We start from the raw sequence: 26,230 nt of genomic DNA, 5'->3' as shown, positions 1-26,230 counted from the left end.
GGTGTACCGCTCAAGTTTGTGAATTTCTGCATTCATTATTCATAAAATGTGGTCTGATCTTCATCACAAATATAGAGAAAAACAATGGGCTCAATGTATGAAGCAGCGTAAGCTGTTTTGAGCCGTTGAGGGGCAGGGTCGCTCATGCAAGCCTGCTTCTTACAGTGTAAGAAGCAGCAGTCACCAGATCACTTCTTCTTACACTCTCCGCCATCTCTGAGTTGGTGGAGAGAAATCATCCTGCACTTGCCCACTCAAGCTGATTGACAGGCCCTTCACTCACCCAAGAGAAGAGGTGGCATTACACACTAAAGCGAGTGTGTAATGATACATCCCAGCACCGGACATACAGGGTCCACTGACTGCTGTTAGATGCAATGCTGTGCTTACAGGTTCTCAAGTTAGAACCTTGTCCACGCGGCCTTATGAAATTGGGCCCAATCTAATTAAACTAATAACACACAAACAGTTGTATTTTCAAATTTTTATTGAATACATCCCCAGTGCAGGCTTGAAAAAGAAAGTAACTTGTAGACTGAACGATTTCTTATATTGATTCCTAAAGGTAAAACTCAATATGGAGGACGAATAATAAATAAGTTGCTGCAAGTTAATCTGCTGCTTTCCTCATTTTTACGACTATACATAACCCTAACTGCAAAATAACTTGACGAAATAAACCTAAACCTCTCGTCCCAATCTCCCACCAATGTTAACCATAACTGTAATGACCCCACTTTAAATAACCCTAACCACACTGTTCTGATGGTACTATGGCAAATATCCCTAACTTTGATGATGATGTCTACAGCAAATTACTCTAACCCGACACCAAAATTAACCCTTACCATATTGTGGAAGCATTGATACAAGGCAGTTTATGTTTTTTTTGGTTGAGGTAGCATCAGTAGGGGGATCAAGACAGCACTGATATGTTTATTTGAAATGTGAGAGATCACAGTTAGGTTAACTACAGTGAGAACTATTTACAGTAGGAAAATCAGGAGGTGGTTAGAATTAATATTCTATAACACACTAATACCTATTTAATACACGTACCTGTATTATAAAGCTGGTGATTGGTCAGATCTAGCAGACCTTAAAAAGCTTTTATTGTTTAATAAAGGGTGCACTCGACCTGTTGGAATAAGTATGGTAAGGTTGTAGCCACAATGCTGATACTAGAGTTTATTACATGAATGAATTTTTGCCTTGAAGTGAGGATATTGCAGCTGACTACTTTTTTGTGTCTTTAAAAAATAAAACTTGTGTTCACAAGGGGTTCTGAAATTCTGGGCTCTATGGCACCCTTGATGACTGAATATGGGTATACCCATTTTGATACGCATATGTCCAGAACAATCAACAATTCTTTAAAACTATATATTATGCTTATTTAATATACCTTCATGTATTTAAGCAATGGATACAACTGGCTTACTCCTAACTATACCACATTTTCTATGTTTTCTTGAAATATCTCCCCTGGGTTCAGTCCATAGAATAAAACGCCTTCATCGATGCTTGCCCATGCCATTCTCTGAGTAGTAAATCTTGCTGCCCATTCTCCTGTTTTACTGACAACTATCAAGCCCCCTCTTCCATGAACTCTGGTATTCATGTAGTCGAGAGCATGATCTGCAGCATCTTTTGGAGTCTTACCTAGTAAAAATAAATGATTCATGTTATAAACAAATATATAATGAAAAAATAATAAAGGGGCATATGATTTACACATATCACATGAAAAACTGATATAACTTTATTCTGTTATTTGGAACAACTGATCAGTTAAAAAAAAGTTTGAATACATGATCATCATACATACTAAATAACAAAATATTTAGTTATATTTATCCACAGTGGAATAGCTATTTTGTATTTATATCATATCAGAATTAGAAGTGTCAAGTAATCCTAAATATACTGGACTAATGGAAATGTGTGAAGCATTCGGAAATGTTTGCCTTGATGTATCAACTTAAGAACACTAAGGGCTATATTTCAAGTGGATCGCTAATTTATTGCAAGCCGTTGAATGGGCAAATTTATATACATATATATTTACACTTTGCTGCCCATCGCTGCATGACTTTCCCCCTTTGTTGCGCTAAGTTTTCAGCTCAGTCTGATGGCAGGAGAATGAGGCTCCCATTGGAGCCTACTGAAGAGCTTCTCTGCAATGCGAACACAAGGTTGCGTTCTCATTGAGCCTAACTTGTAATACCAGAGCACATTTGCATGCACTGGTATTACCAAGTGGAGCGCAAATATATAAATATAATATGTTAGCAATATTTTAAATGATGTTTACTTCATCAGTTGTAAGGAATATGCATTTAAATAACTTTTTAGTGTTATGCTAAAATTGAAATACCCCTCACTGCTGAACCCACCTTGAAAAATACATTTTTGGATGTACAGTCAATGGTTTTATACTGTTTTCCAATTATAGCTGTATATTTCAAAACCCTGAGCATCTGTCTAGAACACAGATTGGAGATCAGTTTAACCCTTTAAGGACACAGCTTTCAGTTTGCTCAATTGTTTTATGACGGAAAAATTCCGTCATATGTCCTTAAGAGGTTAATTAAAAAAAAACAAAAGAAAAAACTTTTAAAAATGGGTGGCTAGTTGACATGATATAACAATAGCACGACTAGTTGAAAAAGTATTAGCGCCAGTGACGTGCAGTGAGATCAGAGGCTGGTAAGGCACTAGATATGATACGACAGAGAAACACATGTATAGAGGGCCGCAAGTACCACCAACAGGGCAGGTTTAAATGATAGCTGAACCAGTGCACAGGTGACATAATCAGGTGATGGGTAAGAGCAAGTTAGTAACCACTGAGTTACTGATCAGCTGATTACTTCACCTGTGCACTGATTCAGCTATAATGAAAACCTGGCCTGTTGGGGGTACTTGAGGACCATTGTTGAGAAACACTGCACTAAAGCACCAGCTCATCGGAAATGTATTGTTTACCTGGAGAATAAAGCACACATACTCTGCTCACTGACACCCACACACAATCTGCTCACATACACACTCACACAATTCTGTGGCACAGTGCCAGTTACTAAGCAATTAGAATGATACACAATCTCTTCTCTACTCACTACTGTATTGTAAAAATAGAAATAATTTACCATACAAGATTTACACAAAGGACAAGTTATCAATACTTCCAACACAGCTGCTGCAATATGGTGTTCAAGAAACGCACGTGCACATCCCACTTAGGTATGCTCTTCAACAAAGGACACCAAAGGATACCAAAAGAATGAAGTACATAATAATAAAAGTAAAATAGAAAGTTAATTTATTTATTTTTTTGTGCAATTTCTATCTGAATGATGTAAATGTAATTATGACTTTCATGTTCCTTTCAAAAATTAATTTGATTTGCTGACATGGGGCCAGTTACAGTTGATGCTAATTCTCAAAATATAAATAACTAGAAAAGTCTATTAAAATAGCATGCTCTACCTCAATCATGAAAGTTTAATTTTAAATGTCTCCCTTTGACTATCGCCTAGATTTAGAGTTTTGTCGGTAAAGACCCGCGTAGCTAACGCTGCTTTTATTTCCAGCGCACCCTTCAGAGAACTCTAAATACCAGCGTTGTCTTAAGGGCTGCGTTAGGCTCCAAAAGGGAGTGTAAAGGCATATTTACCGCCACTTCAACTCTCAATAACAGCGTTGCTTACGGTAGCGGCTAGCTGGAAAAACGTGCTCGTGCACGATTCCCCCATAGGAAACAATGGGGCAGTTTGGGCTTGAAAAAAACCTAACACCTGCAAAAAAGCAGCGTTAAGCTCCTAACGCAGCCCCATTGTTTCCTATGGGGAAACAGTTTCTAAGTCTGCACCTAACACCCTAACATGAACCCCGAGTCTAAACACCCCTAACCTTACACTTATTAACCCCTAATCTGCTGCCCCCGCTATCGCTGATGCCTGCATTACACTTTTAACCCCTAATCTGCCGCTCCGGACACCGCCGCCACCTACATTATCCCTATGTACCCCTAATCTGCTGCCCCAAACATCACCGACACCTACATAATATTTATTAACCCTAATCTGCCCCCCCAATGTCGCCGCTACCTACCTACACTTATTAACCCCTAATCTGCCGACCGGACCTCGCAGCCACTCTAATAAAGTTATTAACCCCTAAACCGCCGCACTCCCGCCTCGCAAACCCTACAATAAATAGTATCAACCCCTAATCTGCCCTCCCTAACATCGCCGCCACCTAACTTCAAGTATTAACCCCTAATCTGCCGACCGGACCTCCCCGCTACTATAATAAATGTATTAACACCTAAAGCTAAGTCTAACCCTAACCCTAACACCCCCCTAAGTTAAATATAATTGTATTCTAACAAAATAAATTAACTCTTATTAAATATGTAAAATAAACCCTAATATAGCTACAATATAACAAATAATTATATTGTAGCTATTTTAGGATTTATATTTATTTTACAGGCAACTTTGTATTTATTTTAACTAGGTACAATAGCTATTAAATAGTTATTTACTATTTAATAGCTACCTAGTTAAAATAATTACAAAATTACCTGTAAAATAAATCCTAACTTAAGTTACAATTAAACCTAACACTACACTATCAATAAATTAATTAAATTAATTAACTACTATTACATACAATTAAATAAACTAAACTAAATTACCAAAAAAAAAAAAACACTAAATTACAAAAAATAAAAAAGATTACAAGAATTTTAAGCTAATTACACCTACTCTGAGCCCCCTAATAAAATAAAAAAGCCCCCCAAAATAAAAAAATTCCCTACCCTAATCTAAATTAAAAAAGTTAACAGCTCTATTACCTTACCAGCCCTTTAAAGGGCTTTTTGCGGGGCAAGCCCCAAAGAAATCAGCTCTTTTGCCTGTAAAAAAAAACACAATACCACCCCCCAACATTACAACCCACCACCCACATACCCCTACTCTAACCCAAACCCCCCTTAAATAAACCTAACACTACCCCCCTGAAGATCTCCCTACCTCGAGCCGTGTTCACCCAGCCGGGCACCGATGGACCAAAAGAGGACATCCGGAGTAGCAGAAGTCTTAGCTCTATTGCGGCCCAAAGCCCTAACCTAAAAATAAAACCCACCCAATACACCCTTAAAAAATCCTAACACTAACCCCCGAAGATCCACTTACCGGGAGAAGTCTTCATCCAAGCGGCAAGATGTCCTCAACGAAGCCGGCAGAAGTGGTCCTCCAGATGGGCAGAAGTCTTCACCCAGACGGCATCTTCTATCTTCATCCTTCCGACCCGGAGCGGCTCCATCTTCAAGACATCCGGCACAGAGCATCCTCTTCAATCGACGTCTTCTCCTGGAATGAAGTTTCCTTTAAATAATGTCATCCAAGATGGTGTCCATTAGATTCCGATTATATCATAGAATTCTATCAGCCAATCGGAATTAAAGTTGAAAAAATCCTATTGGCTGATGCAATCAGCCAATAGGATTGAACTTCAATCCTATTGGCTGATCCAATCAGCCAATAGGATTGAGCTCGCATTCAATTGGCTGTTCCAATCAGCGCCAGATGTCTTGAAGATGGAGCTGCTCCGTGTTGGAAGGATGAAGATAGAAGATGCCGTCTGGGTGAAGACTTCTGCCCGTCTGGGGGACCACTTCTGCCTATCTGGAGGACCACTTCTGCTGGCTTTGTTGAGGACATCTTGCTGCTTGGATGAAGACTTCACCCAGTAAGTGGATCTTCGGGGGTTAGTGTTAGGATTTTTTAAGGGTGTATTGGGTGGGTTTTATTTTTAGGTTAGGGCTTTGAGCCGCAATAGAGCTAAATGCCCATTCAAATGCCCCTTTCAGGGCAATGGGGAGCTTAGGTTTTTTTAGTTAGGATTTTATTTGGGGGGTTGGTTGGGTGGGTGGTGGGTTTTACTGTTGGGGGGTTTGTTTGTATTTTTTTTATAGGTAAAAGAGCTGATTTATTTGGGGCAATGCCCTGCAAAAGGCTCTTTTAAGGGTTATTGGTAGTTTAGTTTAGGCTAGGTTTTCTTTATTTTGGGTGGGCTTTTTTTATTTTGATAGGGCTATTAGATTAGGTGTAATTAGTTTAAAGATCTTGTAATTTGTTTTTTATTTTCTGTAATTTAGTGTTTTGTTTTTTGTAATTTAGCTAATTGTTTTGAATTTAGTTAATTGTATTTAATTTAGGGAATTTATTTAATTGTAGGGTTAGGTTAGGTGTTAGTGTAAGACGTTAGTGTAAGACAGGTTAGGTTTTATTTTACAGGTCAAGTTGTATTTAATTTAGCTAGGTAGTTATTAAATAGTTAATAACTGTTTAGTAACTATTCTACCTAGTTAAAATAAATACAAACTTGCCTGTAAAATAAAAATAAACCCTAAGCTAGCTACAATGTAACTATTAGTTATATTGTAGCTAGCTTAGGGTTTATTTTACAGGTAAGTATTTAGTTTTAAATAGGAATTGTTTAGGTAATGATAGTAAGTTTTATTTAGATTTATTTTAATTATATTTAAGTTAGGGGGTGTTAGGGTTAGGGTTAGACTTAGATTTAGGGGTTAATAAATTTAATATAGTGGCGGCTACGTTGGGGGCAGCAGATTAGGGGTTAATAAATGTAGGTTGGTGGCGGCGATGTTAGGGACAGCAGATTAGGGGTTAAAAATATTTAACTAATGTTTGCGAGGCGGGAGTGCGGTGGTTTAGGGGTTAATATGATTATTCTAGTGGCGGCAATGTCCGGAGCGGCAGATTAGGGGTTAATAATTTTATTTTAGTGTTTGCGATGTGGGAGGGCCTCGGTTTAGGGGTTAATAGTTAGTTTATGGGTGTTAGTGTACTTTTTAGCACTTTAATTATGAGTTTTATGCTACAGCGTTGTAGTGTAAAACTCATAACTACTGACTTTAGAAAGCAGTACGAACCTTGCAGGATAGGCTATACCGCTCACTTTTTGGCCTCCCAGGACAAGCTCATAATACCGGCGCTATGGAAGTCCCATAGAAAAAAGACTATACGCAATTTGCGTAAGTTGATTTGCGGTAAAGCCAAAAAAGTGTGCGGTGCTCCTAAATCTGCAAGGCTGGTAATACCAGCGGTAGTAAAAAAGCAGCGTTATGAGGCTTAACGCTGATTTTTTTTACTCATAATGCAAGACTCGTAATCTAGCTGTGTGTTTTTTTTCTGAGCTGTAGATTTGTAAGTACTCCATCCACTCATAGGAACAAACAACCAGCTCAATACCATTGTTAGTCTGTTCTATAGCGATTTACCACCGGGGTGCAGGTATATACTGTATATATATATATATATATATATATATATATATATGTATATATGTACTGTTGTTATATGTACAACAATGTACATATATGTATATATGTACATTGTTGCAACAAAAACTATTTTAAAAATATAATTTATCCACACAGTTTGTAAAGATTAATTTTTCTTTGAATATTTTTTAACAATAATGAAGAAATCAAGAAAAATATAAATAGTGTACTTTAAACTTTTTTTCTTGTTGTAATTTTCATAGTTAAAAAAATGTTTTTAGTTACCTGTTATTAAACCAACAAGTGTCAATAAAAACCTCTATAAATAGAAAATAAATATTTAAATAACTGTTAAGTAGTAGTAAAGTAAATTCAAGTAACAAAAACATTTCTGAAGCTGGTCCTCTGCATAGTGAAATCCTACATATATTTTATCTGGAGTAGAGAAGATGCTTCTAATACTGTTGACTATGCAAGATGGGATTGATCTGCGGTTCTTTGAACTGAGATATCCATGTATCCAACAAGTGAAAGCTCATTATGCTCTCATGGGGTGTGATCTACATTACCAGAACATAAATCATATATTTTTTAGAAAATTTAAAGAAATTCTATATAGGATATTATTTATAACAAATTTAATATTGATGTGATGTGATTTATTGGCTTTTCTAAAATGCTTGGATTTAGTATCGCCATAACTAAAGACTATTTTCAGTAATAAGGGTTAAATAATTCTTTAAAAACTAACTAAATGCTGAGTAAGTCAATCTTTATGACCATTAAAAATTGTATTATTTGAAACTATATGACTTTTTAATATCTTTGCCAAATGCCGTTATTACACAACTATTGTCAAGGAGTTTGAAACGCTATTGGCAAAGACGTTCAAATGTCACCTAATTTTGAAAATGAATTTTGACTTGCTCGAAAAGATGAACTTAGTTCAACAGTAAAACTGTGGCTAATGAAATTACATTTTAAACCACTTTTCTTTATATAGGTGGTGAGAGTCTACGGTCCTCTTGCTAATTACTCTTCCATTCCACTAGGAGGAAGCAAAGATCCCCAAACCCAAATAGCTCTATAGAACCCCTCCCACCTCAAGGTACCTCAGTCAGGTGAATATTGAAGATGTGCACATGATTCTTCAGAGAGAGGGATTTTCAGTCTATATTGAGGCCAGTTTTCCCCTCAGAGTACAGTGTATTGCCAGAAGGATATATATGGTGTATGATTAGTGGCTCTCTTTTCACCTCAAGAAAAATTCAGTCATGAACCGTCCATGGATGAAGGGACTTTTGCTTCCATCTTATGGATCTATGATATACTCCTATTCCATAGCCTCTGCTGATATGTTTCAGTGCTGGTTTGGCTATCTACTTTACTAAGCAGATTAGTTTCTATTGGAAGGGTCTTATTTTGCATGTATTTGACACTCTGTAGCCTGGTTTTGGCATCTATAATTATATATTTAAATATATATTTATTTATTAATGCATTTATTTATTTTATTTATTATATATATATATATATATAATATAGTGTTGGGGCAGAATCGACAAGCAGAGTTAGTTTGTGTTTTTACCGCATGTCAGCCTTTTCGGTCTGCGAGCATCGGGTTTATGCTCCTAAGCCCTTGGTATTGCTCACGTCAGATTTTCGAGCACTTAGGGGTGTTTATGTTTTTTCCACACGTTTTAGGTTAGGTCGTGTCTGGTACGCACATGCTGGGTTTTGGCATTCTAATCTCCTTTTTTAATAGTTTAGTATAGTTTTCACTTGCGCTGTCTACTGAGCGTTACCCACACATCGTTTGTGGAATCTACTTGTCTCCTGCTTTTTGTTTCAGCTTAGCACGGCTTAACCTGTAAGTTTTATTGAACCTCTTTCAGAGGCGGTACATTTTTCCATTCCTCAAGAGCTTTTTTTAGGGGTATTTATGTATGCTATTGTAATTCAATGCTATAATGGAGCTTTCTGATTCTGTCCTTTAATCTACCTTAGAAGAGGGTCCTCTGAATACTTACCTACTAAAGTTAAGTGTGTATATTGTTAAAAAGCTGAGGTATCTCCTCCAGCTTATTTATGTGACTCATGTTTAAAAACGTTAATGCATTCTGACCAACCGAATGCTGGTTCTATGGGTATTACTGCTTTCTGTTTGTTCATTGCAGGGTAGTTCAACAGATTTTGCTCCTGGAGTGAAAGATCAAGTTTACTGTTTCTTAAATGTTGGCAGCTCTTCTGCCTTTAAGTAAATGTAAAAGGTCAGTTCAGAATTCTCCTTCTATTAATGCTATGTGTGAACCTAATAATCCTCTGATGATGAAGAGTTTTCTGATGTTGAACCTGATTCATCTTCTTTTTTTTATTTCAGTGGAACAAATTTTTCTCTTTTAAAATAGGTTTTGCTTACTTTAGGGGTTAAAGACACTAAGGGTGTTGAGGATAAGCCATTTAACCATTTAGATTCAGTCTTTAAAACTGTTGCTAGAACCCCTAAATTTTTACTTAATCCAGATGGTGTTTCTGAAATAGCTTATAGGAAATGGTCTAAGCCAGGTAATTATTTGAATCCTATTGTCAAGGTTTAAGAAATTATATCCCCTACCTGCCTCTAATATTAAACTGTGGGGGAGTGTCCTTAAGTAGAAAAGGCCATTTCCACTCTGGTTAAGCGTACTACTATCCCTTTGGAAGACAGTACCTCTTTTAAGGACCCTTCAGATCGGAAGTTAGAATGCTTTTACAAAAGGACCTTTCTGCAGGCAGGATATTTGTTTAGGACAGCGATCTCTTTTGCTGATGTAGCTGCTGCTTCATTTTGGTTACCTAGCCTTTCAAAGCAGTTTTCTAATGATTATGCTAGTGAAGATATTTTGAACATCTGTACTTGACATTATTAAGATTAATGTTAAAACATTTCCCTGACAGTTCTTTCTAGAAGAGCTTTATGGTTTAAATCTTGCTCTGCTGATATGGTGTCTAAATCCAGACTTTTATCTCTTTCTTTTCGGGGAAAGATATTGTTTGGTTCTGATTTGGATTCAGTCATTTCTACTTTTATTGGTGGTAAAGGGTCTTTTCCTTCCTCAAGATAAGAAGTCAAAGGGGAAATATAAAGCTTCAACTAATTTTCTTTGCTTTTGTCAGAACAGAAAGCTGATTCCTCCTCTAAGAAACAAAACACCTCTGACCCAGTCTGGAAGCCTAGTGCTAATTTTAACAGAACTAAGCAGGATAAGAAATATACCTCTATTTCCAAGTCTTCAATCCAGAGATTCTGTTGGTAGGGGCTTGTTACACATTTTTCAGGTAGCTTGGTTTCAGTCTGTCCCAGATTCCTGGGTTCTAAATATAGTCTCTCATGGTTATCGGATAGGTTTCAGAACAAGGGCTCTCAGAGGAAGGCTTCTGTTGACAAAATGTTCAATGTAACTGCTTGGTATTCTTTGCATGCATTTACTAAATTCTACCATTTTGATGTTTTTGCCTCTTCAGAGGCAGCCTTTGAAAAGTACTTCAGGCAATCGCCTCAGATTTATTTATTTTTGCCTGTCAATTATTTTTAAGCGCATTATTAAAAAAAGTGAAAAATATTATGCCCTATTTAGGTTGTTTTGGGGTTATGGATTTTCAGTGAAAAAATATTTCTTTAATCCCACACTTGAGTATTAGTTCCCAGGAGTAATGGACTGTGGACTCAGCACCTGTATAAAAGAAAACATAATTTATGCTTATCTGCTAAATTCATTTCTTTCATGGTGCTGTATAATAAGAGCGGGTGTCAACCGGAGTGTATGTGGCAGTGGGGTGTAGCCTCCCCAATGTGTAAATCATTTTCAATCCATTTTGGCCAAAGCAGCCTTAAGCATAGTGTTGTGTACAAACAGTGTGCACAAACCACTGTAGGATTCCCATTGGAATCCTATAATGTTGGCTTGCACTACAAATAGTGGATGGCAGAGTATAATATGCTATTTGAGCAAAACAGGGCCAAACTCACACATAGGACCATATTTATCAAGCTCCGTACAGAGCTTGTAGGGCCGTTAATTAGGGTTGAGACAGGTTTAGCAATTGCTGGCGCACTGAGCTTCAACAGTATTCCTGCTTGAATTTTGACCACAATGAATCCCGAAACTGGTACATTTGAATGAGGTCAGCAGTGATCAAATTCATATGCGCTCCTTTTACTCTCGCCTTACGCAGCGCGGCATGCAAGTTCCAAACTTGTAGGAGTTCATACTGAAGGAATTCAACTGCAGAGTCTAACGGCTAGATTTAGAGTTCGGCGGTAGCCGTCAAAACCAGCGTTAGAGGCTCCTAACGCTGGTTTTGGGCTACCGCTGGTATTTAGAGTCAGTGATTAAAGGGTCTAACGCTCACTTTACAGCCGCGACTTTTCCATACCGCAGATCCCCCTACGCCATTTGCGTAGCCTATCTTTTCAATGGGATCTTCCTAACGCCGGTATTTAGAGTCGTTTCTGCAGTGAGCGTTAGAGCTCTAACGACAAGATTCCAGCCGCCTGAAAATAGCAGGAGTTAAGAGCTTTCTGGCTAACGCCGGTTTATAAAGCTCTTAACTACTGTACCCTAAAGTACACTAACACCCATAAACTACCTATGTACCCCTAAACCGAGGTCCCCCCACATCGCCGCCACTCGATTAAAAATTTTAACCCCTAATCTGCCGACCGCCACCTACGTTATACTTATGTACCCCTAATCTGCTGCCCCTAACACCGCCGACCCCTGTATTATATCTATTAACCCCTAACTTGCCCCCCACAACGTCGCCGCAAGCTACTTAAAATAATTAACCCCTAATCTTCCGACCGCAAATCGCCGCCACCTACGTTATCCCTATGTACCCCTAATCTTCTGCCCCTAACATCGCCGACCCCTATGTTATATTTATTAACCCCTAATCTGCCCCCCACAACGTCGCCGACACCTGCCTACACTTATTAACCCCTAATCTGCCGAGCGGACCTGAGCGCTACTATAATAAAGTTATTAACCCCTAATCCGCCTCACTAACCCTATCATAAATAGTATTAACCCCTAATCTGCCCTCCCTAACATCGCCGACACCTACCTTCAATTATTAACCCCTAATCTGCCGACCGGAGCTCACCGCTATTCTAATAAATGTATTAACCCCTAAAGCTAAGTCTAACCCTAACACTAACACCCCCCTAAGTTAAATATAATTTTTATCTAACGAAATAAATTAACTCTTATTAAATAAATGATTCCTATTTAAAGCTAAATACTTACCTGTAAAATAAATCATAATATAGCTACAATATAAATTACATTTATATTATAGCTATTTTAGGATTAATATTTATTTTACAGGTAACTTTGTATTTATTTTAACCAGGTACAATAGCTATTAAATAGTTAAGAACTATTTAATAGTTACCTAGTTAAAATAATTACAAATTTACCTGTAAAATAAATCCTAACCTAAGATATAATTAAACCTAACACTACCCTATCAATAAAATAATTAAATAAACTACCTACAATTACCTACAATTAACCTAACACTACACTATCAATAAATTAATTAAACACAATTGCTACAAATAAATACAATTAAATAAACTATCTAAAGTACAAAAAATAAAAAAGAACTAAGTTACAGAAAATAAAAAAATATTTACAAACATAAGAAAAATATTACAACAATTTTAAACTAATTACACCTACTCTAAGCCCCCTAATAAAATAACAAAGACCCCCAAAATAAAAAATTCCTTACCCTATTCTAAATTTAAAAAGTTACAAGCTCTTTTACCTTACCAGCCCTGAACAGGGCCCTTTGCGGGGCATGCCCCAAGAATTTCAGCTCTTTTGCCTGTAAAAAAAAACATACAATACCCCCCCCCCAACATTACAACCCACCACCCACATACCCCTAATCTAACCCAAACCCCCCTTAAATAAACCTAACACTAAGCCCCTGATGATCTTCCTACCTTGTCTTCACCATGCCAGGTTCACCGATCCGTCCTGGCTCCAAGATCTTCATCCAACCCAAGCAGGGGCTAGACATCCACTGAAGAAGTCCAGAAGAGGGTCCAAAGTCTTCCTCCTATCCGGCAAGAAGAGGACATCCGGACCGGCAAACATCTTCTCCAAGCGGCATCTTCTATGTTCTTCCATCCGATGACGACCGGCTCCATCTTGAAGACCTCCAGCGCGGATCCATCCTCTTCTTCCGACGACTAGACGACGAATGACGGTTCCTTTAAGGGACGTCATCCAAGATGGCGTCCCTCGAATTCCGATTGGCTGATAGGATTCTATCAGCCAATCGGAATTAAGGTAGGAATTTTCTGATTGGCTGATGGAATCAGCCAATCAGAATCAAGATCAATCCGATTGGCTGATCCAATCAGCCAATCAGATTGAGCTCGCATTCTATTGGCTGATCGGAACAGCCAATAGAATGCGAGCTCAATCTGATTGGCTGATTGGATCAGCCAATCGGATTGATCTTGATTCTGATTGGCTGATTCCATCAGCCAATCAGAAAATTCCTACCTTAATTCCGATTGGCTGATAGAATCCTATCAGCCAATCGGAATTCGAGGGACGCCATCTTGGATGACGTCCCTTAAAGGAACCGTCATTCGTCGTCTAGTCGTCGGAAGAAGAGGATGGATCCGCGCTGGAGGTCTTCAAGATGGAGCCGGTCGTCATCGGATGGAAGAACATAGAAGATGCCGCTTGGAGAAGATGTTTGCCGGTCCGGATGTCCTCTTCTTGCCGGATAGGAGGAAGACTTTGGACCCTCTTCTGGACTTCTTCAGTGGATGTCTAGCCCCTGCTTGGGTTGGATGAAGATCTTGGAGCCAGGACGGATCGGTGAACCTGGCATGGTGAAGACAAGGTAGGAAGATCATCAGGGGCTTAGTGTTAGGTTTATTTAAGGGGGGTTTGGGTTAGATTAGGGGTATGTGGGTGGTGGGTTGTAATGTTGGGGGGGGGTATTGTATGTTTTTTTTTACAGGCAAAAGAGCTGAAATTCTTGGGGCATGCCCCGCAAAGGGCCCTGTTCAGGGCTGGTAAGGTAAAAGAGCTTGTAACTTTTTAAATTTAGAATAGGGTAAGGAATTTTTTATTTTGGGGGTCTTTGTTATTTTATTAGGGGGCTTAGAGTAGGTGTAATTAGTTTAAAATTGTTGTAATATTTTTCTTATGTTTGTAAATATTTTTTTATTTTCTGTAACTTAGTTCTTTTTTATTTTTTGTACTTTAGATAGTTTATTTAATTGTATTTATTTGTAGCAATTGTGTTTAATTAATTTATTGATAGTGTAGTGTTAGGTTAATTGTAGGTAATTGTAGGTAGTTTATTTAATTATTTTATTGATAGGGTAGTGTTAGGTTTAATTATATCTTAGGTTAGGATTTATTTTACAGGTAAATTTGTAATTATTTTAACTAGGTAACTATTAAATAGTTCTTAACTATTTAATAGCTATTGTACCTGGTTAAAATAAATACAAAGTTACCTGTAAAATAAATATTAATCCTAAAATAGCTATAATATAAATGTAATTTATATTGTAGCTATATTATGATTTATTTTACAGGTAAGTATTTAGCTTTAAATAGGAATCATTTATTTAATAAGAGTTAATTTATTTCGTTAGATAAAAATTATATTTAACTTAGGGGGGTGTTAGTGTTAGGGTTAGACTTAGCTTTAGGGGTTAATACATTTATTAGAATAGCGGTGAGCTCCGGTCGGCAGATTAGGGGTTAATAATTGAAGGTAGGTGTCGGCGATGTTAGGGAGGGCAGATTAGGGGTTAATACTATTTATGATAGGGTTAGTGAGGCGGATTAGGGGTTAATAACTTTATTATAGTAGCGCTCAGGTCCGGTCGGCAGATTAGGGGTTAATAAGTGTAGGTAGGTGTCGGCGACGTTGTGGGGGGCAGATTAGGGGTTAATAAATATAACATAGGGGTTGGCGATGTTAGGGCAGCAGATTAGGGGTACATAAGGATAACGTAGGTGGCGGCGGTTTACGGAGCGGCAGATTAGGGGTTAAAAGTGTAATGCAGGGGTCAGCGATAGCGGGGGCGGCAGAATAGGGGTTAATAAGTGTAAGGTTAGGGGTGTTTAGACTCGGGGTACATGTTAGAGTGTTAAGTGCAGACGTAGGAAGGGTTACCGCATAGCAAACAATGGGGCTGCGTTAGGAGCTGAACGCTGCTTTTTTCCAGGTGTTAGGTTTTTTTTCAGCTCAAACAGCCCCATTGTTTCCTATGGGAGAATCGTGCACGAGCACGTTTTTGAGGCCGGCCGCGTCCGTAAGCAACTCTGGTATCGAGAGTTGCATTTGCGGTAAAAATGCTCTACGCTCCTTTTTTGGAGCCTAACGCAGCATTTGTTTGAACTCTCGATACCAGAGTTAAATTTATGGTGCGGCCAGAAAAAAACCCGCGGAGCGTTAACAGCCCTTTTACCGCCGAACTCTAAATCTAGGCCTTAATCTGGAATTATTTTTTTTATTTTTTTTTATTTTTTATTGAGGTTCTGAATAAGGCATACATGAAATATGAAAAACAAAACACAATGATAATGGAGTGTAGGGAACATATAGTACAATCCTGTACAACAATGTAGTATATTCCTAAAAAAATAAATACAAGAGCATATTGTGTTAGTATGATGCCTAATATTCTGTGTGCTCCCTAAATGACCTAGGAGGCCATAGTAATAAACACATAACCATAGATAGGGGGCTATTTCTAGTGGAGAGACCACTTTTGGATCTCTAAATGAGAACCTCTTTTTTTTTATGTTTGATAAATTCCTATATAGAAATTATCTCAACAATCTAGGTTTATTTGAACAAATAACCGTGAGAATGAGAATAATAGCTAAAATAAAACTATCGTTCTGCTGTGATAATAATATAGTTAGGTTGCGGCATGGGCGAGATGAGCCGCGTAGTTAGCCCTCCTAAATTAGGAGGTATATTATGGGGGGGGGAGGTGGTAGGTTGAGTACGATGAATAAAATATATAGCGTAGGAAACTTTTAAAATGTAGGGTATCAACTATAGGTAAATAAGTCAGACCCCAAGAGTTTATGCTATATGTTGGCAACTAAAAGTTTGATAGTTACTATGGGAACATTAATTAAATGCTAAGATTGTGTGTGCATAATAAACCCTCTCAAAGCTCTTAATAAGATAAATAGGGTAGAGGATTAAAACCTAAAGCAACTGACCTAGTGTAGCGGTACAAGGTGACAAGAGATAACATATTAACAATATATTTTAAACCTAGTAAGATTTACAGAAATACTGAGGCTCGTTAAACACTTTAGATAGATAGCAAGGCTAATAGAAATTAATCTGGTAGAGAGAGTCCCATAAAACAATTGGTATATCATGTATTTTAGATCAATTATTCCCTAAGGAAACATTGAATACCTTTTGAGTTTAGCTATTTGTTTAAGAGTTGCTCAGGGAAATATAATAACAAGACACACAGCAAACGTGAAAGGTAGGGAGACCAGAGTTGAGAATATCAGTATGGGTCCAGCCCATCAATGTAACATGGTAAATATTAAGCTGCAATACTACACGTCACCCCATAACAGTAGTAACCACATCATTATGTTAATAGGATTGCACACTATATCTTGCAGTTAAAACAAAAAATAACCATAAAAAATTGGCTTCAAGAACAAACAGAAAGCGTAGTCAAGGTAAATTTAAATGAACTGAAACTCACTTTCAACTATAGCTGCTAGCAACCCAGTAACCCAACATTTCCACTTTATTTTGCGTCTACCATATCTAAACTCATATTTAATAACTCCCTGCCACATAGTGGCCGGGGAACTTAATCTGGCTGTATCCCATGACAGTAATAATTACTGCAATATAGGGGTTCCTCATTAGAAGCTAAACTGCACCATCTCGGCCGCCGACGGCACAGCAAAACTGAATTATAGTAGTAGAAATAGGAAGCTGTGTCAGAAACCCCTATTCAGTAAGACTATAAGGCAAATCTAGAATTCAAATTGGATGGCTTAAAGTAATGGCCTAAGGGTTAGTGGCTGTTAACCTGTATAGGGAGTATGATCCCCAGTAAGATCCTTACTAGTTTTATTTTAAATTATAAACTAGCCTGTTGGATCTGTTAGGAGTAAGCTACTCGTCATAAGCTAAGGATATAAGTAGGATCTCAATGCAGACTTTTTCAAGGTATTATGGCTCACATATAAAGGTGTACGTATTAACTTCAAAAGTCAAAATCACTCCAACATGTACACACCATCACATATACAAACGAAAAATAGTAAAAATAGGATAAGTACCATTAACATTCCAACAACAAAGCTTTCTAACAGCCATGCAATATTTTTAGTGGGAAAGTTTTACTGTAGTTACTCAGACATATAAAGTTCTAGCTTGCTTTAAGGTGGGACAAGAGCAGTCAGCAGCAAATGGCTCATGTAGTGTAGGGGGCATGTTGAAGGCATAAAAAAAAGACATGGATAGTAGATGAATAAATCATAAGTAAATCTGGCAGCCCTATTGTCCTTTAGTGCCAAAAGTAATATAATGTTATCAGCAAGTGTCTTGTATTCACATGCGGTAGGAGAAGGCCTAAGGAAAGCAGTTCAGTTATATTTTAACAAGTCTCAGTGCAACCAGACAAGGCAGCATGGAATAGTGTAACTTTTCCTATCCTATACCTCTTCTATGCGTAGCCACCATAGCCCTAGGGCACGGTTCCGGTAAGAAGGATGATGAAGAGCACATGTGGAAAGAGTAGTACATAATCCTCAACATGAACCCATAGCCTTTATTTGAGTCCAGCCTGTATACGACACAAGGCCCACTCTTGACTGCCCACATATCTACACATGGGAGAAACTTTGTGAGCCATAAGGACGCTTGCAGTTGTGGCCATGTCTCTCCCTGGCCTCTAGGTTCCTGCATTGCATTTGCTGGGCTAACTGTGGGAGCCGGCTGCGTCGCAATAGCGACCATTTCCATGCTGCGCAATGGGTTCGCTCTTTGTAGGGCCGCGCCTACAGTGGCGATGTCTTCATCCGCCGCAACAGGCTCCGGAGGGCCGCCCTCCACATCTCCCCCGAGAGTAAGTTCAGGCTGCGTATCTGATTTAGAGGTGTCAGGGTCCTCCGGTTTAGACGCCTCATACAGTAAGTTTTCAAGTGCGGCGTGGTGTTCCATCAATATACAGTGTAGCGCTTCCAAGAACTGATTAACAGCTGTCATGTTGGTTTTAGGTGTCAAGCTTCGGTAACCAGAGTTATCTCACACTAAAAGCTTGATATGAGTCCTAGTAGTCATCAAAGAGCTCCATAAAGTATAATTGAGTCAGAAACATAGTCCAAAATCCCCTATAAAATCAAGTACAGGAGCAATGTGAAAATGCGTCCATTCCTGTGTGCTGCTGGCTCCGCCCCCTAAATCTGGAATTATGTTTATTCTGTGCCAGAGGAGGTTCTTGATGTCATTTAGAAATGATTGAAGATTACATTTTTTGAAGGACCTTGTGATTTTAACCTTGGGAGGGGATTTAGTAGCTTTAATTTTGCGCACGCAGTTGTAACATTCTATTAAACTTTAAACAATTTTTAAATAGATGTTACTACTTCACTGAGTGTATGCTGCCATAAACTCCCAATTATCATAACTTAGATGTCAGGATTTAGTATGGTAGCAATTTTATCTGAATGGATATAAAAATGGTGGATATAACATAGGTTGTATGTCTTTAACAAAACATATGTTATCTTTGAAATTAACTGATATTGAAATACTAATATTGGTAAGATTTCATAACTAACTTTCAAGATGTGATTATGTATTGTAAGCAAGTATTTGTTGATACATATTGATTTGGTTTTAGTAAATTTGAATAAGCAGGTTAAATATGAATCAAACAGAGTAGAAGCGATTTTGGAAAGAATAATATTACGCTTTGAAAACATAACGAAATGTAGAGTCTGAAGTCATTGGTAACAAAGTCATACCTTTGAGTTGAATAATTATCTTACTGAGCCTTTTGGAGTAATGGAGGATCGAGTAGAACTTTGTGTTTGCAAACACGGAAGCTTTGTCTTTAGGCGCGCAGTCTACAGCTGATCAGAGCAGAGCGGGAGCTGCGTAGCACATCCAGCTGATCAGTGAAGAGCGGGTGACGTCACCAAGTTCCGAGCTCACAATAATAGTTGCAGCGTTGTTGCAGATCCAAAGGGTATTAAGATTACAGATAGAAATTCATAAGTTAGATATCTTGTTTCCCAAACACTGTTAAGTAGTCTCACTAGAGAGGAGGTATAAGGATTGAAGAATTAGTAGTATAATAAATGATGATATCATAAGGCTTAAACTGGATAACAGAAATAAACTGAGCAACAGTACTTCCCTCAGTGATCCAATAATCAAGCATTGGACACTGGAAATAATGAACCTAAATAGGGTGCAGGAATGGGGAGGAGATTTGACTTAAAGGCAAAGTTTGGAAGTTAAATCCTGACAGATCCCCCCTGTCAAGAGCCCCCTCCAGGCTTTTTAGGCCCAGGCTTCAAAGGATAAGCGGCATGGAAAGCAGACAACAAATCCGGGGCATGTAAGTCACGAACAGGTATCCAGGAATTCTCATCATCATCATAACCCTTCCAGTGAACAAGATATTCTAGCGTCCTGTGACGTCTCCGAGAATCCAGTATGTCATCAACCTCATATTCAAGAGGGTCTGTGATAGACAAAGGAAAGTCACTAGGGTGTGGACAATCCTGTCCCAAATAGGGTTTTAGAAGCGATACATGAAAAGATGGATGGATATGCATTGAAGAGGGTAAACGTAAAGTCACAGCATTTTCGTTTATGATTTTCGTTATGGGAAATGGTCCAATAAATTGATCCGCTAGTTTTTTACTAGGAACTGGCAATTTTATGTTTTTAGTAGATAACCAGACCAGATCATCAATTTTATATTTAGGAGCTGGTATCCTCTTTTTGTCAAAATAATACTTCTGAGTGTTTTTAGCAGTAAGTAAATGTTCTTGCAAACTAGAAGTGACTTCCCTCAATCTGTCAGTATATTGCGAGACTGATGGAGATTCAGAACACTTTAGAGAAGACGGATAAGTGCGAGGATGATATCCATAGGTTGCAAAAAAAGGTGAGTATTTGGTTGAACTGTTAACTGAATTATTATATGCAAATTCTGCATTAGATAATAACTCAAACCAATCATCCTGGTGAGATGAAATGAAACACCTGAGATATTGTTCAAGAATTTGGTTTACACGTTCAGTTAATCCATTAGATTGTGGATGAAAAGCTGTAGTGAATTTTAAAGTAATCTGTAAAGTTTTACATAGAAATCTCCAGAATTTTGAGGTAAACTGCGTTTCTCGATCCGATACTATAGTTGTAGGTAATCCATGTAATTTTATAACATGATTTTTAAAAGCAATAGCTGTTGTATAAGCTGTGGGAGTTCTTTTCAATGGGATAAAATGTGCCAATCTAGTGAAATGATCAACTACAACCATTATGGTATTATGTCCATGTGACAATGGTAGGTCAACAATAAAATCCAAAGATATTATATCCCACGGTTTTTGTGGTATGGGTAAGGGAGAGAGAAACCCATAGGGTTTATGATGTTCTTTCTTTTTAGTTGCACAGATCTGACAATTAGAAATATAGTCTTGTACAACGCATTTTAAATGGGGCCACCAATACATTCGCTTAATTAATTCAGTTGTTTTTTCAACACCTGGATGTCCTGCTAGGGAGGGTTTCATGATGTTGCTGAATGATGTGATTTCTTAGAGGGTTAGGTACGTATATTAAGTCTTTATGCATGTAAAGACCTGTTTCCGAATCTGTTATGCAGATTGGAGGAATTGTTGTATCTGCTTGTTGAGCTTGATACAAATCGGAAGTTGTTATGGTTGTGAAACCAACTATTTTTGAAGAGGGAATGATATGTGATAAACTATCATTGTCTTCCTTTAATTCAAAAGATCTTGACAGAGCATCTGCCCTAATGTTTTTTGTTCCAGGGATGTAAGTAAGTGTGAAATTGAATCGGTCTAGAAACAAGGCCCATCTTACTTGCCTGGATGACAAAGTTTTATTTCTTTTGAGGTATTGTAAATTCCTGTGGTCAGTAAATACCTGAAATGGTACACTGGTTCCTTCTAGGAGGTGTCGCCAATGTTCCATGGAGGATTTCATTGCCAATAATTCCTTATCACCCACGGAGTAATTTTGTTCGGCGGAGGTTAACCTCCGGGAGTAATAGGCAATAGGATGAGGTATTATATCATCTTTTCTTTGCTGAGAAAGAATGGCACCAATGCCTACGTTTGAGGCATCTACTTCCAGAATATAAGGTATCTCTAGATCAGGCAACCGAAGGATGGGTGCTTTTGTGAATTCTTTCTTTAAGTGAAGAAACGCATGGTTAGCTTTTTGATCCCAATCAAATCTTTTTTTTCCTGTCAATTGGGTAAGAGGTTGAACAATAGTGGAAAAATGGTTGATGAATTTTCTGTAGAAGTTTGTAAATCCTAAAAATCTTTGTAGTGATTTTAATGAAGTAGGTATGGGCCAATTTTCTATTGCAATTAATTTATCTTGATCCATTTGAATTCCTCTTGGGGATATGATATATCCCAGAAACTTTATAGTGTCTTTGTGAAAATGACATTTTTCCATTTTGGCAAAGAGTTTATGTTCTCTTAATGTTGCTAAGACCCATCGTACATGTTTCATGTGTTCAGCTAATGATTTTGAATATATTAGTATGTCGTCAAGATAAACTATTACACAAACATCCATCAATTCTTTCAAAATTTCATTAATGAAAAATTGAAAAGTTGCTGGTGCATTTGTCAAGCCAAATGGCATGACATTGTACTGAAATAAACCATACCTTGTCTTAAATGCAGTTTTCCACTCATCCCCAGATCTCACCCGAATTAAATTGTATGCTCCTTTTAAATCCAATTTCGTGAAAATTGTTGCGCCCTGGAGACGCTCAATTATTTCTGGGATGAGTGGTAAGGGGTATCTGTTTTTAATAGTGACTGCATTTAAAGCACGATAATCAATGATTGGCCTCAAAGTGCCATCTTTGTTAGTTACAAAAAATATTGCTGAAGCTATGGGAGAAGATGATGGTGAAATAAAACCTTTTTTCAGATTTTCATCTAAGTAATCTCTTAAATGTTTTAATTCTTTATGTGATAAAGGAAATATTTTTCCAGAAGGTACTTCAACCCCAGGTTTTGTGTCTATAGGACAGTCAAAATGCCTATGTGGCGGGAGTGTCTCAGCATTCTTTAGATTGAATACATCACTGTAATCGTTATACACATCAGGTAGTTTGGAAGTGATCTGTCCTATTGTTACATAGGGATAGCATGTGTTCTGACAGTAATGTGAATTAAAAGTGATGTTGTTTGTTAACCAATCAATTGATGGATTGTGTTTTTTTAACCATGGGAAACCAAATATAATGGGGTGTATAGAACTGGGTATGATATCGTAAGATAAATATTCTTTATGACCATCAGGTGTTATGGTTAAGAGTGGTATAGTGTGATGTGTAATAGGCCCCTTTAGAATCTGTGAACCATCTATAACTCTCACAAAAACAGCAGCAGATTTCTGCATAATTGGAATTTTATTTAACCTTACAACAGAATCTTCTATAAAGACTCCATCAGCCCCAGAATCAACGATAGCTTCGTTCTGAACTTGTTGCTGGTCCCACTGTAATGACAAGGTAATGGATAAATGAGAGGTAGATTTGGGGTATTCAGAAGGACAGTTATTTGTCAACTTACCCTTCTTTTGGCATAAAAGAATAGGACAGGAGGTCACCTCATGGTCTTTGTTGGCACAGTATAAACATAGATTCGCCAAGCGTCTTCTTTGTTTCTCTTCTTGAGTGAGGGGAGCTCGAATAGTGCCTATTTCCATGGGTACAGGCGCTGCTTGATATCTTTCTTTTTCTGGAAAAGCTTGATATGGCTTTTTGGGGGTTACTTCTTGTTGATGTTTTTCATATCTCCCTTCACGGTATCTCCTATCCATGGTGATACATAGTTTGATTAAAGCTTCTAGAGTCTCAGGAAAATCTACTCTTGATAGCTCATCTTTTAGATATTCAGATAAACCTAACCGAAACTGTTTTTTTAGGCTTACTGAATTCCATTGTGAGTCAGTGGCCCATAACTGAAAATCAGCTATGTAGTCTTCCACTGCTCGCTTGCCCTGACGAAGGGATCTCAAACGTTGCTCTGCTGTTTGTTGTTTATTCACATCCTCATATAACACAGCCATAGTACGGAAAAAATCTTCCAATGAATTTAATATTGGATCCTCAGTTTCCAAAAACCTGTCTGCCCATGCTCTGGGTTCGCCGGATAAATAAGAGATGGCTGTGAAAACTTTAATTTTTTCTGAGCGATAGGTTCTAGGTTTTAGAGAAAATAGCAATATACAGGCGTTTTTGAATTCTCTAAATTTGGTACGGTCACCAGAAAATGGAATGGGAGGATTTACCTGAAGTTCAGGCATTTCATTAGTCTTTTGAGTGATAAATTCATTTATTACCCTTTTTAATGTGCTATTTTCATTTTTTAGCTCAGTTAATCCTTGAGCTAATATTTCAACTTTCTGATTTAATGTAGTAATTTGATTGGATATTTCAACAGGATCCATAATCAATTCTGAAATAGTGAATATATATAAAAATTCACTATTTTTAAAGGGCTTGATTATTCTGTAACATTCTATTCAACTTTAAACAATTTTTAAATAGATGTTACTACTTCACTGAGTGTATGCTGCCATAAACTCCCAATTATCATAACTTAGATGTCAGGATTTAGTATGGTAGCAATTTTATCTGAATGGATATAAAAATGGTGGATATAACATAGGTTGTATGTCTTTAACAAAACATATGTTATCTTTGAAATTAACTGATATTGAAATACTAATATTGGAAAGATTTAATAACTAACTTTCAAGATGTGATTATGTATTGTAAGCAAGTATTTGTTGATACATATTGATTTGGTTTTAGTAAATTTGAATAAGCAGGTTAAATATGAATCAAACAGAGTAGAAGCGATTTTGGAAAGAATAATATTACGCTTTGAAAACATAACGAAATGTAGAGTCTGAAGTCATTGGTAACAAAGTCATACCTTTGAGTTGAATAATTATCTTACTGAGCCTTTTGGAGTAATGGAGGATCGAGTAGAACTTTGTGTTTGCAAACACGGAAGCTTTGTCTTTAGGCGCGCAGTCTACAGCTGATCAGAGCAGAGCGGGAGCTGCGTAGCACATCCAGCTGATCAGTGAAGAGCGGGTGACGTCACCAAGTTCCGAGCTCACAATAATAGTTGCAGCGCTGTTGCAGATCCAAAGGGTATTAAGATTACAGATAGAAATTCATAAGTTAGATATCTTGTTTCCCAAACACTGTTAAGTAGTCTCACTAGAGAGGAGGTATAAGGATTGAAGAATTAGTAGTATAATAAATGATGATATCATAAGGCTTAAACTGGATAACAGAAATAAACTGAGCAACAGTACTTCCCTCAGTGATCCAATAATCAAGCATTGGACACTGGAAGTAATGAACCTAAATAGGGTGCAGGAATGGGGAGGAGATTTGACTTAAAGGCAAAGTTTGGAAGTCAAATCCTGACAGCAGTATACTAAGCAGTGGTCACTAAAACTGTTAGGGAGAACACCTGCCTCCTGGATTCTGTTAGGGGAAGTGGAAAGAATCCAATCGAGCAGGGTGTGGTTATGGCTTTTAATGTTTATGCGAGTTGGGGAGTAGATTAATTGCGTTAGCTGCAAAGTCTTAAATGGTGAGCAAGAACTATTGTTTTTAGGAATCAGCCAATCAATATTAAAATCTCCAAAGACCAACATTTCACTCTTTGGGGTTTGAGCTATGGTTTCACTAAGAAGATAGGCTATGTCAGAAAGGGAATGCACAAAACACAAAATTACCCCATTTGCAGATGATGTGCTGCTCACTATTATGAAACCTCTAAAGTCATTACCCTTTATACAGGGAGTGCAGAATTATTAGGCAAGTTGTATTTTTGAGGATTAATTTTATTATTGAACAACAACCATGTTCTCAATGAACCCAAAAACTCATTAATATCAAAGCTGAATAGTTTTGGAAGTAGTTTTTAGTTTGTTTTTAGTTATAGCTATTTTAGGGGGATATCTGTGTGTGCAGGTGACTATTACTGTGCATAATTATTAGGCAACTTAACAAAAAACAAATATATACCCATTTCAATTATTTATTTTTACCAGTGAAACCAATATAACATCTCAACATTCACAAATATACATTTCTGACATTCAAAAACAAAACAAAAACAAATCAGTGACCAATATAGCCACCTTTCTTTGCAAGGACACTCAAAAGCCTGCCATCCATGGATTCTGTCAGTGTTTTGATCTGTTCACCATCAACATTGCGTGCAGCAGCAACCACAGCCTCCCAGACACTGTTCAGAGAGGTGTACTGTTTTCCCTTCTTGTAAATCTCACATTTGATGATGGACCACAGGTTCTCAATGGGGTTCAGATCAGGTGAACAAGGAGGCCATGTCATTAGATTTTCTTCTTTTATACCCTTTCTTGCCAGCCACGCTGTGGAGTACTTGGACGCGTGTGATGGAGCATTGTCCTGCATGAAAATCATGTTTTTCTTGAAGGATGCAGACTTCTTCCTGTACCACTGCTTGAAGAAGGTGTCTTCCAGAAACTGGCAGTAGGACTGGGAGTTGAGTTTGACTCCATCCTCAACCCAAAAAGGCC

At 37.7% G+C, this 26,230-nt stretch overlaps 1 protein-coding gene across 1 annotated transcript in view; it reads right to left on the bottom strand.

The window, feature by feature from the left end:
• Positions 1 to 469: 469 nt before the first annotated feature.
• Positions 470 to 26,230, bottom strand: part of LOC128656489 (isoaspartyl peptidase/L-asparaginase) — a 157,590-nt gene continuing 131,829 nt past the window's right edge. Inside the window, exon 8 of the mRNA XM_053710407.1 lies at positions 470 to 1,662. Coding sequence (XP_053566382.1) covers positions 1,448 to 1,662 — 215 coding nt within the window. The 3' untranslated portion in view covers positions 470 to 1,447. The remainder of the gene's footprint in view (positions 1,663 to 26,230) is intronic.

Source organism: Bombina bombina, chromosome 4, assembly GCF_027579735.1.
Source record: "Bombina bombina isolate aBomBom1 chromosome 4, aBomBom1.pri, whole genome shotgun sequence".
In the NCBI taxonomy this organism is placed as follows: Eukaryota; Metazoa; Chordata; class Amphibia; order Anura; family Bombinatoridae; genus Bombina; species Bombina bombina.
Note: the sequence above shows the minus strand (reverse complement) of the source record. Positions and strands in the feature narration are given on the sequence as shown.